This window comes from Hipposideros armiger, unplaced genomic scaffold (assembly GCF_001890085.2).
Source record: "Hipposideros armiger isolate ML-2016 unplaced genomic scaffold, ASM189008v1 scaffold_84, whole genome shotgun sequence".
Classification (NCBI taxonomy): Eukaryota; Metazoa; Chordata; class Mammalia; order Chiroptera; family Hipposideridae; genus Hipposideros; species Hipposideros armiger.
Window position 1 is genome coordinate 3720350 of NW_017731434.1, and position 18742 is coordinate 3739091.

The 18742-nt window shown below is 39.8% G+C and overlaps 1 protein-coding gene across 1 annotated transcript in view; it reads left to right on the plus strand.

Annotated features, from left to right (window-relative positions):
• The window catches only part of GIPC2 (GIPC PDZ domain containing family member 2), an 86391-nt gene that overhangs the window by 40363 nt on the left and 27286 nt on the right, over nucleotides 1-18742 (plus strand). Inside the window, exon 3 of the mRNA XM_019643988.1 lies at nucleotides 6243-6423. Within this exon, the coding sequence (XP_019499533.1) occupies nucleotides 6243-6423 (181 nt within the window). The remainder of the gene's footprint in view (nucleotides 1-6242; nucleotides 6424-18742) is intronic.

Genomic DNA, 18742 nt, shown 5'->3' on the forward strand with positions numbered 1-18742 from the left:
GACCTAGAGGATTCTCCTTGGCTTCCCCATTAAAATATTTACTTTTCAAAATCATTGAAATGTTTATTCATTTGCTCAGTCCTACAATATACACACCCAACTCTGTCTTTAACACTAACCATACCCCCTCCCTTAACCCTATTAAGAACCCTGTCCCTATTGCTAATCCCATTTTTGTCTTTATATATATATATATATATATATATATATATATATATATATATATATAGTCAAAGTATTCTATTCAAAAATTACTTGGAATAGATTTTCTCCTGGCCTCCCCCCCATGATTGTTATTCATATTGAATCTAATTGTGTCTCTGAGTTGAGTTTTCCCCTTCATTCTTGTTGTGTTTTTTCCCCCTGAATATGTAAAATGTTAACATGACTAAAAAGTCAAAACTATATTAAAAGATATCTTCAGAGATGTGTCACTCCCTCCGCTATCCCTTCTGTTCCATTACTCATTTCCCCCACTCCTTGGAAGTAATCAATTTCATTAATTTCTGGGTTACCATTCCAGTGTTTCTTTTGGCCAAGATAAACCAGAAAAAAAAGAACGTTCCAAGAGCTTAGCATTGTCCCTGCACAAGGATGGTATGCAATCTTCTCTGTATCATTTCAATTTTAGTGTATGTGTTGCTGAAGTGAGTACTTGATATGCTTTTAGTGGTGGCTAGAAGTCAGGGTAGGTTGAATAAGAGTAGGACAGTGGTAGGGATTCAGACAAGCATAAAGTAGGAGGGAGGATTCCATGGTTAGGAAGGTAATGCAGTGTGATGCATAGGAGCAGGGACCTTAACGTCAGACAGGTCTGCTTGTCTTGGTTCCAACCACGTATTTACTTGCTGTGTAATCTTGGATGAGTTGTGGCCTCTATATGCCTTCTCTCAAATGGGAATGTTAGTACCTGCTTTATAGGATTATTTGGGTATAAAATGATGACACATATGAAATGTTTTACAGTACTCATAATTGATAGCTAATACCTTAGTAATAGCAATAATCACAATCATCACATAACTAGGTGATGAGATAAATGTCAGAGAAATATTTGTTAGTATTTATTAGTACTGCATGTTTCTTTTTTTTTTAAGATTTTTTTTTATTGGGGAATTGGGGGATGGGAACAGTGCTGGGGAGTTGGCAGAAGGGGAACACACAAGTTGCTGTCCTTTTGTTCTTCAGACTAGTTGTGGAGGACATTGCTTCACTGGCCCAAATTGGCACCATCATTGCGCTCTTCCTGGGTGAGGCAGATCAGTCGCTGGCTTCTGGACAGCCGCTCACAGCAGCTGCTGGCCTCTCACGCTGGCTGCTGGCTACACACGGTAGCCCATAGCAACCTACTGCAGCAGGGGCTGCAGCCTACGCCGTCGCCGGAGACTCATGGCAGCCCAGCTCCAGGTTGAGCTGTTGTTCAGCATCTTAGCTGTAGAGGGCAGTGTCACTTGTCCTCACTGGCCCTCACATGTGGGATCTGAACCGGGGCCCTCTGGCGTCCCAAGCCAGCTCTTAACCAATGCGCCACTCGGCTGGCCCAGTACTGCGTGTTTCTTGCAGATGAAACTCTTCAGGTGAAAAAACAACAGACCTAAACATTTATGATTTCAGTATCCAAATATCAACATTTCCCAGGAAAAAGTATGTAAGTAACTCAATCAGAAAATTCAGAGTATATTTAAATAACAAAATCTATAAATTCCTATAATAGTTTAAGACTGGAGTTGACAAACATTTTCTGTAAAGGGCCGGATAGTAAATATTTTAGGCTTCCTTATAATTTAGGGTCATACAATCCCTGTTGCAACTGCTTAACTCAGCCATTGGAGCACAGAAAATTATATACAATACTTAAATGATGAGCATAGATATCCTCCAGTGAAACCTTATTTATTATGTATAAACCTTATTTATATGTAATTTGAATTTAGTATAATTTTTACATGTCACAATTATTATTTTCCCCCTAATCATTTAAGAGGGTAAAAATCACAACTCATGGGCTGTATGAAAACAAGTGGTTGTATGAGCCATTATTTGCTAATTCCTAGTTTAAGAGAAGAGACTTACACTTTGTTTCAAAATAAATATAAGGGCTTATACCATGTAATTAAAAAATGGGGCTAAATTGACTTAAAAAAACAAATTCATTTTGAATTAAATAACATAAATAACCACAATACTGTCATTCTCAGCATATCCTCTTGTAGGAATCTTTATGATTTGAGGTACTTTTACTTTAGTAGAACTAAGTTATTCACATCGTACTGTGATCTTCATTCTGAGAAACATGGTAGTTATATATTTCTAGCATTGTGATTACTTAATTATCCAGAACTAATAATCAGCAAGGGTGGAAATGTTGAAGTTCAAAGGGGCAGAGGATTCTAGGATGGAAGCTGGGATCTGTGAGAAAGAGGCATGTAAAGCCAGAATTGAAGTGGTGATCTGAGAAAATAGATAAGTTTGAGATCTGGAAGCCATGCTATAGATGAACAGCTTTAGTAGAAGTAAGCAAAAGTAAAGTAGAAAGGTGGGTTGTCAAAAAAGAGATTTCAGAGTTCAAAGGTGATAGGTCATTTTTTTCCTCCAGTCTTATTGAGATATAATTGACATATAACATTGACATGTCATGTTTATTCAACTTAATTGACATGCAAGTTTAAGGTGTACAACTTGTTGATTTAATATACTTACATGCTGAAAAATGATTACCAAAGTGAGAGGTCATTTTGGACAGCGGTGCCCCGAAGCTCTGCTCTTTTCTTTCCTTTTTGTTTTTTTAACTAGCCATTTGTCTTGGGTGAGGTAGATCTATCTGATTCTGAGTGTTTTGTGGAAAGACATGAAGTTTCATAATTATACAACCTCTATTTGAAACCTAATTCTGTTATTGGTTGTGTTATCTTGGTTAAGTTATGTTTTACTGTGGCTTGGTTTCCTCATTCACTAATCGAATATTAAATATACCCTGCTTAGGCTTGTTATGAGGACTAAATGAAATAATTATTTACAATTGTCATATGAATGTCATTTTGTTATTATGAACAAGGTTTGCATGGTCCCCAGCATAGGGCATCAGCTCAAACAACCTTGAATCTAATGTTTAAGACTTTGAGTATGGTGGGATGCCACCCTACAGTTTTGCAGGTATCTGTGATGGGAAGGCAGAGTTCTGTAAAGATATGGGATGAAAAAATGGGAGATACTCTAATAATGGTGTGAAATGATTGGGAACCTCTAAGTTTAATAATGTTGTAAATTCTATCTTCCAAAAAACATTTAATGTCTTTTTTTCCTTTTTCATCATTAAGTTCCAAAGTCAGAGGAAAGAAAGTTCTAAGTGTTAAAGAGAATGATATTGACCCAGTAAATACAAGTAAAGAATTAAAGCCTCTCTTTCTTCCTAGTCTTTTGTGCCTGAGTAGCAATTTTTAGCAATATTATTAATCTCTATCAAGCTGTGGTATGAATATTAAATTTTAGAAATTTGCCTCAATTGCTAGCTCATTCTTTATTCTATCTACATAGGAAGCTAAGGCTCGGGTAACCCACAAAAATGTAATCAATGTCTGTCCCTTTGCTTTTATACCTGGTTCACCTTACGATGTTCTTCTCCAAACTTCTTATGTTGATTTTCCTGTCTCTTCATCCCAGATACTTACCTGCTGCCCCAATGAGTAGATACACTTTGACCTTTCTGTTCCCCACCTGGATTCTCACCTTGCTGTCCACTGACTTCTGGTAGCTGCCTGTTCTTCCTCTGTTTGGGCTCTCTTCTGGTGATCATAGGCCCAGGCGACCCCAGCTTTCTGTTATTCTCCCCTTTAATTTACTGGTAAGATTCATACCTGTCTCTAAAGTCTTTCATTTAATTAGTTTCATATAATGCTTATTTTAAATAAAATTATAACAATAAGTTGTAAACTAAAAATAATATGCACAACTGAAATTTGTATGGTGTAGTTGATCAAAGAAAAAATAGGTTCAGAATGTATCAAGAACTAGAATAAAAGCTAAGAAGAAAGTCAGAGATATAGATTTTCGGTTTTTTTTTTAAAGATTTTATTGGGGAATTGGGGGAGGGGAACAGTGTTGGGGAATTGGGGAAGGGGAACTGCCAAGTTGTTGTCCTTCAATCTTAGTTGTGGAGGGCACAGCAAGCTCAGCTCCAAGTCCAGCCGTGCTGCTCTGCCTCAGCCACCATCCCATGTGGGAGTCAAACCAGCAGCCTCATTGTTAAGAGCGCATGCTCTATCCACTGAACCATCCAGGCAGCAGCTCAGCTCAAGGTGCAGAATTCAGTCTTTAGTTGCGGGCGGGCAGAGTTCAGTCTTTAGTTGCCAGCAGGAGAAACCCACCATCTCGAACAAGCAACCTTGTTGTTAGGAGCATGTGCTCTCACCAGCTGAGTCATCCTGCTACCTGTTGACAGCTCAGTGGCAGCTCAGCTCATGCGCAGCTCACTGGCCCATGTGGGAATCGAACTGGCGACTGTGTTGCTTAGAGCTCACACTCTTGAGCAAGCTCTTAACCAACTGAGCCACTCAACTGTCCCAAGATTTTCACATTTTCTAAAGTCTTAAGAATGGTTAGGTGACAGAATATTACCTATATGTATATTTTGTTGTTTCTCTGGACTCTAGTATTCTGTGTAGTCTTGCTTATGTGTCCACGAATGGCGTGTTGTCACCCTTATATGTTCTCTAGCTTATAAGGCTTACATGGACTTATAATAAAACAATGCCAGTTAGACTATGAAATTTCTGGTTTCTTTGCTTTTACTGTTTGTAATGATACATAATAAGCTCTATTTGAGTTGGCATTATTGTGTCATTTGCATAAAGCATATTAATAGCTGCTATTACAATGAGCATAGCAGTATTCTTAAAATTTCAGGATAAAAAAGAAACCTGTTGTGAGTATTAGTTATAAAATTTAAAACTGCCCAACCTTCCCAGGTTAGTCTTTTACAGTTTTTTTTATAGCAATATTATGGAGATGCTGGGGTACACAAGATCAGTTTTTCTCTTAACTCATGGACACAGTGATCAATCAGCCTGCTGAGTCAGAAGATGCTATTCTTGTACCTGGCACGAGTGGGGAACACTTATGCTTTTATTACGTGATGGCAGCAGTCCCTGGTATTTCTGTCCTACCATGCCCGTAAAGGATTTGTGACACCTGGGGCAGATCATGGCCTTCATTTTGCCCCATTCCTTACCTCTGTGGAGGAACTTGTACATCCTTTGCAGGGTCGTTTCCTGTGCAGTTTTCTGGATTTCCTGTCCCTAAAAATCCATTCAAAAATTCTAAATGCTACCCTTGGGAATCTTAGGCTTCTTTTTGAGACTGTAATAAAGATGTATATGTATACAAGATAGATAGGCTTAAGAAAGACCAATTTGAGGTTTTCCTTGGGTCCTAAGTTCTCCTCACCTAAAATATATACATGAAAAATGATTGTATAAAGTCATTTTTACTGGCTCCTCAAATGGTAACTACACCTGTCTCCTATTAGGTATCAATTTTCTTAGCTTAGGTTGTACAAAGTCTTGAGTGCTCTGCTTTTGTTACTAAGGTTTAAAAAACGTGGCCAGTAGAAAAAGCTCAAACTCTACTCTTGTGTAATGGGCCTCACGTTGAAATGATTCAACAATCATTTATAGAGGGATTTTCTCTGTAGGCATTGTGCTAGGTACAGGGCATACAGTGGTGAATGAGACCAGCTCCATCCTCAAGGCTATTACAGTTCAGTAATGGAGACTGAGAGATAAATGAACAATTGCATTGTGGTGTGTTGAACTTGGCAAATTAATTGATATTTCTAAATCTCTATTTTCCTGACTTATGACATGAGACTCTCATTAAGGTTATTACAATTAAATGAGATAGTGAATGTAAAGTGCTTAGCTAAGAGCTCAGCATATTTAGCAAAAAGTACTGTAGAAGCATGAGAGAGTTACCTTACCTAATCTTGGGGGAGAGAGTTGGGGGAGATGTCAGGAAATGCTTCTCAGAGGAGGTGGTGACTGTGATGGAGCTGAATGCTGAAAGATAAGGAAGAAGAAGAATGGTTGGAGGTAAGATGGTTGTCTTTCATTGCTTGGTCTTCCATCTTTGAGCTTTAAAGTACATTGTTAATATGTCAATATATTGTATATGATGTCTCAAGAGCATGAAAAGTAATGTTACAAAGTTTTATTTTATATTAAGCATTATCCTTAACTTTCTTTCAGAAAATTAAAGATGGCAGCATAATTGACTCAGTTAAAACAATCTGTGTGGGGGATCATGTTGAATCCATAAATGGAGAAAATATTGTTGGGTGGCGTCACTTTGATGTTGCTAAGAAGTTCAGAGAATTAAAAAAAGAGGAACTCTTTACCCTGAAGTTAATAGAACCTAAGAAGGCATTTGGTAAGTTGGTTTTGTGTGTGTGTGTGTGTGAAGTGTTCCCTTCCCCGGTTTATCTTTCTAAGGGAAATGATGAGTACTGCAGTGTGGTGCAATATGTTTTAGTATATCAGTTAGGAACATAGGAAATAATAGACAGTACTACTTATAAGGAAAATAACTCTTGAAGGAGAAAAAAAAATTGCCTAGAAGGACATTTTCTAAAAAAGACATTTGGAGTTACAAAGTCTATCTAGTGACTTTGAATTTGATGTGGTTGTTCCAAACTCTAAGAACAGCACATTGTATTGTATTCATCTTGCTGAGCAGTGAGATTTTTATTGAGCTCTCTAAACTATAATAACTGTCGTTCATGGACCTCAACAGCAAAAACTTTAGTTACGCACAGAATTGGTATTTAAAATAGTTATCTAGTCTATTTTAAAGACTTCCTTCAATACTTTTCCCCCACTGGCATTTTGAATTGGCAGCATTGGATGGTATGAAATTACTTTGGTGTGACATCTGTACTTGCTTGGTTTTAGCCGTGGCAGCTGTGTTTCAACTCTCGCTCAAACCCCCAGGGCCATCTCATCTACAGGAAAACATGCCAGCTTCTCTCACTACTCAACACTATTTTAATAAGCCAGAAGATGGCCTAGTGTTCATCAGTGTTAAAATATCTCCAGAATCATTCTGGGCCTGCCCTTACTCATCCATGACCCCACCACTTTATGTTCTTTCCTTTGCTCACAGGAACATAAATGTTCCTTATAGTTTGTCTCTAATTGCTATTTTCTCAGGGCAGTTAATGACAACAATGGGGGAAGGTAGTGAGTCTGGGAGATTACAGTTCCCCTTCCTTTAACAAGTAAGTGACAGATCCTAGCCTTATGGAGTTGGAACATTTTTTCTGCTTCCAAGTGATCCTGTGCCATTTAATAGAAATACAGTGTAGGTTATATTACGTGTGGGAGACAGAGTTCCAAGAAGATGTATGAAAAGGATGCTTTATGCCAGTGCTGCTCCTGGAGGGACCATTCTAGGAATCACTGCTATAGATGCCGTGATGCTGCATGGTGTATTGCAGCACCTGAGCTCACTTTTCACAGAGGAAGGTGCGTCAGCACTCGGATTTGTATCCAGCAGCTCCTTTGGAAGTGGCTTTGTTTGGTAACCAACTTTCTAGGAATTATAGCATATAAGCGGATAGGATGTAGGCAGTGTGAGGGAAATATTCTTTTTTTTTAAAATTTTTTTAGCTGAGCCATCCTGCTACCTGTTGGCAGCTCAGCAGCTGCTCAGCTCGGGCTGGACTCGAACCGCTGTTGCTCAGAGCTCAAACTCTTGAGCGAGCTCTTAACCAACTGAGCCACTCGGCCAGCCCTAAGGGAAATATTCTTATTTGATCTAGACTCTTTGTAAATCAAAGTCATTCTCTTAGTACAACTTGAGGAATATAATTTTCTTTCTATGTTTATCTCTATCACATAATCTTGTTTTACAGAGTTAATCTTTTCCTACTTTTTCCTGTTGTAGAAAGTTGCCAGTACCCCTTAATGTGGCTGTTAGGTTGGATGTATTTAGCTATTAGTACTCCATGATTAGATTTTTTTTTTCCTTTAATATCTGACACACATGTGTAGGTGGTTGGTTTACTTCATTGCCTTATGTGCCTGTCTACTATTGAACCTGTGCTCTGTTGCCTCATATGAATTCCATGGACAGATTTAAGACGAACACCAGGTAGGATTTTCCCAGTAGGGGTATATTATTAGCATCCCAAATTCTGGTGGCGCTGTGGGTTAGGATACCTAGAGATTGATTTTGGTGCAATGACAGATTTTTATTTTCCAAGGTTCCTATGGCAGCTTAACCCAACTTAAGTCAGCTCTTCTATTTGCATTTTCCACTCTGTGGGCTGGTCCTTGCACCTGAGTCGCAGCCTGGGGACTTTTCTCTTAGAAATAGGCCTTTGGTCAAATATATGGTGATGGAAGGAGAACTGACTCTGGGTAGTGAACACACAATGTGATATATAGATGATGTATTACAGAATTGTACACCTGAAACCTATGTAACTTTACTAATGATTGTCACCCAATAAACTTTAATTAAAAAAGAAAACAGAAAGAAATAGGCCTTGCTGCCCTGCCCATTCATCAGTCCTTAATTTTGCTGGTTATCTTCTTGTTTCTGGGATAAAGACAAAACTCATTTGTTCTGCATCCTCTGGCTTCATCCCAGCTTAGCTCTTTGACAGGGAGGGAGTATACCTCAGGAGGTACTTGGGGAACCAGGCTTCCCCCAGTTTTCTAAGTCCCAATCTTATTTTTTTGCTCTGTTTTCTTCCTTCTAGCATTGTTTCTGAGACCTACCTGATTGTGTGTTTCTAGCACTGTCACTGATGCATTGATTTATATTTCATAGTCCTTCATGAGTATCTGACTCTCTGTCATCTTAGATTCCTACCAGGAGAAAGGGCCAGTCTAGGTGAGGTAGAATTGTCTCTTCTTTGATTCAGATAGGCCATCTTGGCTGACGCTAAGTCATTTCTGGGATTTTTACCAAAAGCTGTCAGAAGTGCCCACATACTTTAGTATTTTCCTACCAACTTCCTTAAAGATTTAATCAACAGAGGAATGAGGACAGTGTCGCAAAACACAGGAGGGAGTAGTGTGGTTGGCTGTTCTGCAATGGTGTAACAAAAATGATGTGTATAACTTCTCAGCCCCGATGCATAGGGGCATCCTTACTGTCTGTCCCGACTTCCATATTTTAGTTCCACCACTAGCCATATTGCACTCCTAGGGGCCATTATATGTGTCAAGATTTTTTGAGTGCAACTGAATAAGCACTATCAAATTTAAGGAAAAGGCATTTTTTTTAAAAAACTATCAGGTAGATCTCAGAAACAAAGACTGTTGAGCAAGCCTTGGGAAAGTCAGGAACCAAGATCTTCAGGGATGTGTGAAGGAGGAACCGTTATGGTACTGGCTTAATTGACTCCTTCCAATTTTTTCCTGCCTCCATGTCACTCCACTCAGGATTCAAATTCCTAGGAAAGAGCGGGGAACTGATTAGGTCCCATGCCCATCTTGATAATGGGGGAAGGCAAGTACATGATAAATAGGCCCACCAAAATCACACAGAACAGTGAAGGGCAGTTTCCTTTAGTGAAGGAAAAAGGCAGATGCCCATTTTACCACTTCTCTTAAGCTTGTTCACCTTGTTCTTCAGGCAGAGCAGTGTTAGTTTTCTCTTGACTTTGAATCTTACTTTAGCTGTGTATGATGCTGTCAGTCTGGTGTGTCAGAATGGATCTGGAAGGAGTAGAGCATTGGTAGTTGACTTTGGGTATCTGGTCTTAAGGATTTGATTTTTCTGCTAGGTGTTGGGTGCTGTAAAAGTGGCTGTTTGGCAATGGGCTATCTAGAAACCATGATAGCATCAAAGCTTTCTTTCAGGGGAAGAGTAAAGCCATAGTCTTTTACGTGTTGTCCACCAGATTTGGAAGGGGATACACTCCACAGAGATGGACTATACTTCTGGGAAGGTCCTTCACTTATGTATCCCACAAATAATTTGAGAATCTGCTGTGTTTCAGGTACTCTGCTAATTATAGCATACACTAAGAAACACTAAGTTATACCGCTGTCTTTTGAGGAGCTCACAAACTAGTAGGAGGCTGTGATGGACTTAATTGTGTCCTCCTAAAATCCATATGTTAAAGTCCTAATCTCCTGTACCTCAGTATGTGACTGTATTTGGAGATAGAGTCTTTAAAGATGTAATTAAGTTAAAATAAGGCCAGTGGGGTGGGCCCTGATCCAATGGCTGATGTACTTATAAGAAGAGGAAATGTGGACATGGGACATGCAGAGGGAGAAAGCCATATGAACATGAAGACAGCAATCTGCAAGCCAAGGAGAGAGACCTCAGAAGAAAGCAGCCCTGGTAAAACAGCTTGATCTCAGACTTCTAGCCTCCAGAACTATAAGAAAATAAGTTTCTGTTGTTTAGACAGGTATTGATTTGTTATGGCAGCCCTAGGAAAGTAAATATAAAGGCCAATAATACAAAAAAAAGAAAATACAGGGGTGACCAGTTATCTCAGTTGGTTAGAGTGTGGTGCTGATAACACCAAGGTTTCTGGTTCGATCCCCACATGGGCCACGGTGAGCTGTGCCCTACTTAAAAGAGTCAACTATGCCATTGTAGCATGAAAGCAATATGTAACCAATGACCATGGCTGTTCCCCAATAAAATAAAAAATAAATAAAGAATAAGACAAAAAAACAAAAACAAGAAAAAAAAATACAGTGCAAGTTCTTTGACTATGGCAGATCTTGGAACAATCTGGAAGGTACAGATTGGATATCTTAGTCCTCTGGCCTTGGGCAGATGGCAAGAACATGCTGATCATTTTTCATTCAACAGATGTTTGAGTAATTAGGATATGTTGGTCTTTGGTGCTAGTTGTTGGAATAATAGTCACTGTTTATTGAGAGCCTACTGTATGTATTCCATCACCACACTACATGCTTGGTATATCCATGAATAAGATCCAGTTTTTGCCTTCAAGAAGTTCATATCTAGTAGGAAGAGATGAATATGAAAAAATAATAAATTCAGTAAAGAGTGTTAGAGGTACTAACGTACTGGAGGTATAAAAGTGGGAGACATCAAGTCTACCCTAGGAAAACCTTCCTGGAGAAGGGATTTGAGCTGATCTTAAAAGAGGCTGGTTCAATGAACAAATCAGGGAAGGTTGTAGGGAGTAGGAACAGAATAAGCAAAGATGCAGAGGAATGGAGCAGTATCATATATCTGTGAATAGGACATATGTCAGTGTGATTGGAATAGAGGTTATCGTTGGTGTGGTAAGAAAGAGGACTTCCAGAACTGCTCCAGAAAGTGTCAAGAAATGAAGCTCAAGAGTCATTAGGGCCCAAATTATCAAGAGCCTTCTTATTGGAGCTAGAAAATGGGCAATAGAAGTCTGAAAGCATTTTGGCAGGGTAGCAATATGATGACACTTGGATTTTAGAAAGATATTTTGCAAGTTGTGTCAGATGGAGAGGGAGGTTATGAGATAGAGGTCAGGAAATCCATAAAGATTCTACTGTGTTTGTTGAGGAGAGAGATGAAATCCTGAATTAAGCAGTACCTGTAAGCATGGAGATAAGAAATGGTTCGGGGCAACAGACAGTGGTGTGCTGGAGCCATTTGTGCAAATCTTTCCCCAACTCCATGTTCAGTGACATCAAGTTAGTTGCTTGAAATTGACTGTGGTGTGGTATTTACCTCACAGAAATAGGCAAGTGGTGTAAGTCATGGCTTTTTTACCCTGGAGAACTCATTGGTAAGTCTTTACCTGCATACTACTAAATATCAAGAAGGTAGAATTGCCACCCCATCCAAAGGAAAAGACATTGCAAATGATGACCCACAGATTTGTGGCTTGCGTGAGGGATTGAGGGGTGCCATTTTTTGAGATGAGGAATACTAAAAAAAAAAAAAAAAGAAAAAAAAATTTGGGTGAGGAGATAGGGATGAGATTGGATTTACAGTACAATTTTGGACCTTAAGCGTTTGAAATCTGTGGGGCAATCTGTGGGAATGTGTAAGAAGTAGATGGGTGTTGAGAATTGAGCCATAGGGAATGGGATTTATGAGCACAGTCATGCACCACTTAATGACAGGGATACATTCTGAGAAATATGTCATTAGATGATTTCGTAGTTGTGCGAACATCAGAGTGCACTTATACAAAACTAGATGGTGTAGCCTACTACACACCTAGGCTTTATGGTATAGCCTATTGCTCTGTAAGGGAGGAAAATAATTTTTTGTCTACCTTTCTGGTTTCTTGGTTGAGACATCCCTGTAAGACAGATTCACAGGAGAAAAAAACAGAAGTTTATAGCATGTATACCTCCTGTATACAGAGGCCCAGGGAAACTGAGTAATTCACCAAAATGGCTGAAGCCACCACCTTAAATACCATCTTCAGCTCAATACAAAAGATGTTGTGGGTGGGGAGAGTCGGTTATGGGAGGTTACCAGAAAAAGCACAGTAACTTAGGGTAAGGTTGTTATGCAGATGTAAGTCTTCTGACTGTCTCCTGCATTTTATGAATTTCTAGAGATAAGGTCATCCCCCTCTTGTGGTACAGCTTGGAAGGCACCCTTCCAAATAAAGATTTGCCTTACAAAGGGTAACATCTACTTGATTTTCAGAACTCCCATGTCTGCTGTTTCTTAAAATTAACCAGCCTAAAATAATCCTTATGCCAAATAGACATATTTTAGGGTGACAAATTCTGTCCACCTATAGCTCCTAGGCTACAAACCTGTACACGATATTATTGTACTAAATACTGTAGGCAGCTGTAACACAATGGTAAGTACTTGTGTAATGTGTTGTGCTATGATGTTAGGATGGCTATAACATCACCAGGTAATAGAAAATTTTAAGTTCTATTATAATTTTATGGGTCTGCCATTATATATGCAGTCCATCATTGACCAAAATGTTATGTGGCACATGACAGTAATGTGAAGCCATGGAAGTAGATACAATTACTCAGAATAATAAAAGAAAGTGACCAAAAACAGAACTGTGGGGGTACCCCAGCATTTAAGGAGTAGAAAGAGAAGGAGCCAGCACAGTAAAGAACGGTCAGACATGGAGGAAGATAGTTTCCGGTGGTCCTTACCCAAGCACTCAAGAACAAGTCACTTGTCCCAAGAGCACACACTCTATTGCAGCTTTTCTTGTTGGCTGTTGGGGTCTGAGGGAGGAATAAAGGCCATTATAAAACTTACTCCCAGAATTCCCTGTGCTATTTTAAATCACTGTTTTTCAACCAGTGGGTCTCAACCAATGTATTTAGAACACAAAGTAGAATAAAATTGAAATTTCATAATGCTTTATGCCTAGTAAGGGCAATATTGTTTTGGTTACATTGTTTCCATGTATGTATATGTGTGTGTTTCAGTTATATGTAAATATTTGTATATATTTATGGGTCACCATATATTGTATATATTTCTTACTGTGTGTCACAGCAAAAAAAAAAAAAACCCCAAAAAACAAAAAACAACAACAACAAAAAACTAAACCATTTGAAAGTCACTGGTTTAAATGACTCCCCTGTTGAAAATTTGTAGTTTGATGGGAAATCTTTTCTAAACCTAACATGGTCTCTCCTGGTCAGCTGCTTTCCGATCCAAATTTTCCTTCTTCTAGCCATGAGTTGATGGCAGCTTTCCCAGTCCTTATCAAGTCTCGGCTGGAATGTCTCTAGTGGTATTTTCTTTTCTTTTCTTTCTTTCTTTCTTTTTTTTCTTTCTAGGTCATGGCTCACTTCCTTCCCTCTTTTGCCAATGAAAAGGAACGTGTCTCCACAATGAGCTCAACCCTGCTGAGTTTGCCCTGTAAACCTAGATTTTCCCAAGGCTGTGAAAATTTGCTCTTCCATTTATCTGGTTCTAGGGCCAGACTAGTTCAACTGGTTTGGTGTCCTATGAAGCCTTTTAATTGCAGAAAAAATAGCTTAAATATATGAGGCGACTTTGATTGACTTTTACTTAGAGGATTCTCTACTTGATTTATCCTGGAGAATTTCTTTAACTGGTAATTGTTGCCCTTTATGGAAAGAGGTCTGTGGGAGGAGGCCTGAAATATTTCTGTAAAGTGTTTTGAAAATCAGAAAGAGGGCTGAAAGAAATTTCACCTCCTAAAGCACTGACAGTCTTTATTTGGGAGTAAGATTTTGTAACACATCTCTGGACTATGTCTTCATTTAGAGACTTCATTTCTGAGCCATGTGTCCCTCAGAATAGGATGTTCAGTATGCGAAGGGCATCTGAGACCTTTGAGTCATGCACAGCTGGAAAATTCGGACCTCGTCTTTGTGATACAGCTTAACTGATCCACTCATTTTCAAAGGCTTTTAAAGAGAATCTGGCTTCTAAGTTTTCTATGACTTTTTAGCTATTTCGCACATTTAAAAAGTACTTTCTATTATTCATGCTATTTCTAGTGAAAAACTTTCAAGTAACCAATGCTTTTGGTGCTGTTTCATATACACTGCATTCTACCAAACATCTTGGGGAATATGGAAAAAAAGTTACAAAAGAGACAACCAAAGTGCAAGTAGTTAAGTACATAAACTGCCACATACAGGCTGCATGATAATGTGATACTGGGTGAATACTTAACCTTTCTGTGCACATGTAAAACTTAAAGATGATGATAGTATCAACCACATTGGGCCATTGTGAGTTTTAAATGTGTGAGCATCTGAAAAAAGTCATACAACAATCCTTGGTGCATCGTAAGTCTTCAGTAAAAGTTAGATGATATTGATACTATTAGTATGAAGGTGTAACCTTTTTTTTTTAATAAAGATTTTTATTGGGGAATTGGGGGGATGCGAACAGTGCTGGGGAATTGGGGGAAGGGGAACAGACAAGTTGCTGTTGTTTTGTTCTTCAGTCTAGTTGTAGAGGACATTGCTTCACTGGCCCAAGTTGGCACCATCATTGCGCTCTTCCCGGGCAAGGCAGATCAGTCTCTGGCTTCTGGACAGCCGCTCACTGGATGGCCTCTCACGCTGGCTGCTGGCTACACACAGTAGCCCATGGCAACCCATTGCCACAGGGACTGCAGCCTACGCCGTCGCCGGCGACTCACGGCAGCCCAGCTCTAGGTTGAGTTGTTGTACAGCATCTTAGCTGTGGAGGGCAGTGTCACTGACCCTCATATGTGGGATCCGAACCGGGGCCCTCAGGCATCCCAAGCCAGTTCTTAACCATCGCGCCACTCAGCCGGCCCGTAACCTTTTTTTTTAAGGAGTAATTTTAGAAACAAGACGAATCCACATGAAACAGGAAAAACAATGGGAGTGAGTTGGTGGTTAGCATAGCAAGTATTTGTTGAGAATTCTGGCACTCTTTCAGATCCTGGAAAGACAGATGGTAATATCACATCTCTTATCAAATAATGAAATATATCATTATATCATTATAGCTGCCATTCACTTTTCTGAGTACTTGCTAAATGGGAAATCACTTAATCGTTACAACCATCCTATAATGTTAAGCAATTCGTCCAAGGTTTCAGAGCTGACTAGTGAGTGACAGAGGCAGGCTTCTCACCATGCAGAGCCAGATCTCTTAACAAATGTTATGATTGTTGTCTTCAAGGAGCTCACAATTTACGTGAAGAACCAGATACATTAAGAATGAAGTAATTCTATTAATGGCAGTAATAGCTACCTTTTATTGAACACTTATTAGAAGTGATACGGTACCGTGGTCAAGAGCATAGACTCTGAGCCAAACTGCTTGAGTTTAACTCCTATCTCTGCTGCTTATGACCTTTGTGCTCTCAAACGAGTGACTTACTCCCTCTGTGCCTGTTTACTTATCCATAAAGTTTTGTGAGGATTAAATGAGTTCATGTATGTAAAGTACTTAGAATCGTACTTGGCACCGTGCTACACAAGCGGTAGTTATTGCTACTAGGACTATTACTATTACAGCCTGGTTTAATCCTCATGCCATTCGCATGAAGGTTTTTCTAGATAAGTAAAATGAGGCTTTGGTCAGTTAAATACCGCAGTGAGGTCACTCAGTTGTAGGCAGGAAGTGCAGAGATAATACTCTAGCCCTCCATGCTTCCCTAGGCTTGTGCTCTTAACATTATGCGTCACTGTCTCTTTGGAACTATGCTGTGTGCTGTAATGCAGTTTTAAACAAAACGGAGTTCAGCTGAGAGCTGACTTGTCTGTGATTGGGAGGGGTTCTAAGGCTGAGAAGTAATGGTGGTTGGGAGAAGTGGTAAGATTGGGAAGAATTTCCTCAAAGAAAAAGCCATTGGACAGATGGTTTTTGGCAGGTCCCACTAGTAGCAGGGACCCGTGTCCCATTTCCATGTAACTTCCTTTGAGAGGTGGCAGGATGCCTGTTGGAGCTGCATAGGGGGATATTAGAGCTTTAGGAGCTGTGGCTTTGCCGTCGGAGGTGAAAGACTGCCTGTACCCTGGGCTTGGACACACTGACTTGAACATAGAACTTCAGGGTAAGGTCTTTGTTAAACTGATCCCCAGAGGGGGAGAGAGACTTCCAAAGCACAATTAAGACTCAGTTTCTCACCAAACCTGTGGAGTGGGGAACTTCAAATCAGATTCAATGTGACTTTTTTTTTGACAGAATTAAGGAGTAAAATTTAAATCCACTACAGACTTTTTTTTTTTTTTAGCTGAGCCATCCTGCCACCTGTTGGCAGCTCAGCAGCAGCTCAGCTCAGGCTGGGACTCGAACAGCTGTTGCTCAGAGCTCGCACTCTTGAGTGAGCCCTTAACCAACTGAGCCACTCGGCAGGCCCCACTACAGGCATTTAAATGGATGTTCAGAGAAGGGAGAGATATGAGTAGGCTGGACTAGGTGAAAAAGATTCCTAGAGAAGATGGCACTTGAACTTGGCCTTGGAGGATGGGAAGGGACGTATAGACAAGGAAGGAGGGTTTTCTGGTAGGACGTGTTTAGGACAGTGAACAGCCTAGCCTTGCAGGGACTGTAGCAAACCAGGCTGCAAAAGCAGCTCCAGCCCATATGAAGAGGAGCTCTGAAAAGTAGGTGGGGAACCTGCGCTTGTCTTAGAGGACAACAGGGATTCATTTAGATATTAGAATGTGTTGGGAGCTGGCCGCACCTCGGTGTTTGACAAGGTCGCATCGAGGTGGAGATCCACGCACGGCGCTGGATGTCTGGGACACTGCCTTATGGTTGGTCTTGTAATATCTCTTGCCTCGGGAGATAAAAATTATGAATTGGATTCCTTGCCAAGTACATTATGGTTGTGGCAAATTCTGAAGCTCTGACTGAGAAACAGATATTGCCTTCCATTGTGAAAAATCTAGTCCTCCCTGGCTGTATTCAAAATAAGGATAAAAGATCTGATACCCCTTTATATATTGATTATTTTAATCACAAACAAATAGATTTTAGATACATTACACAAATTTTACCCTATACACTAAAGGCAATTTTAGTCACACTGCTAGTCTCTTAGTAATGGACAAAGTATACACCCTGTAATCTTAAGATCCTGCTTAGCTAATAGTGTTTAGGATGATTGCTGAGCAGCCATGATAAATAACCATTCTTTAGGCGATGATGCCGAAACTCAGCCTTAGTCACATAGTCATTATAGGCAAAAATATTAGAACACAGTTCAGATAAATTAATCTTTAGCATAGAATAGGTCAAGCTGTACCCTGTAGCATAAGAATTACAAGGAAGTGAAACTCTAAGATAGATAGCCTATAAGGAAGTAGAACCCTGGGGATAAAAACATTGAAACTATGTAAAAAACATTTTACTAATGAGATAATGGTCAACTGCCCAATATAAAAAGGGACATGCTGTAAAAATAAAGTGTGACACTTCTTCACAGCGCTCCTGTGTCTCCGCTCCTTCGTCTTCGCCTCGCCAACTCCATCCTCACCTGAGGGAACCCCTGGACTCGCGGGAGCTGGACTCCCAAAAGAATGGAAGAATGACACGATGAAATAGAATTTGGGGGATTAAGCCCAGAACAACAATGTAGCAATATTTGGTTAGAGGAGAAACCATGTAAGAGGCTGCTGCAACAGTTCAGGAGTAAATGATAAGGGCTGGATGAGGGGCTGCAGTGGGAATTTAAAAGAAAGAAAAAGTACTGTAAGAGAGAAAGGAATACTGCAAAGGCAGAAATGGAAGTAGGAGGTGGATTGAAGATGTTTAGTTAAAGGAGAGAGGAGAAAAGGCTCAGAAGAAGCAAATCCGACTCCCGAAATTTCTGTCCTCGGAGCCTGTGATAAAAGCGATAATTGGCAATGAGGCAGTTCAGTAGTACAAATGGTTTGAGGGGGAAAGTCAGGGAGAGAAGTTCAGTTTCAGATGTTTTACATTTTACCTGCCAGTGGCACTCTCTTTCAGGTATTTTTTGGCCAAGGTTTAAGTATTTATGATGACAAATTTTGGGAGTAGAGCATGCCACTGAATCTTTTTATGTCATCAAGTTTGTGCTGCCCTTCTTCTATCTCGCTAGACATGGGTTTGGCATTTACCACAAAGATACTATGAGAAACGATAAATGAGGAGCCAAGTTCTTTTGTGGAGGGTGGCAGATGTGTTAGAGAAATACTGAGCGTAGCGGATAAATGCGTGTCCAGTGTAAAGACCCAGCGGAATAAAGACCCAGGCTAAATAGGCACTCTCGTCTACTTTGGTTTTTGTCGTCGTAAGAACATCCAAACTTCTAGATAATGTTCATAAGAATTGATTT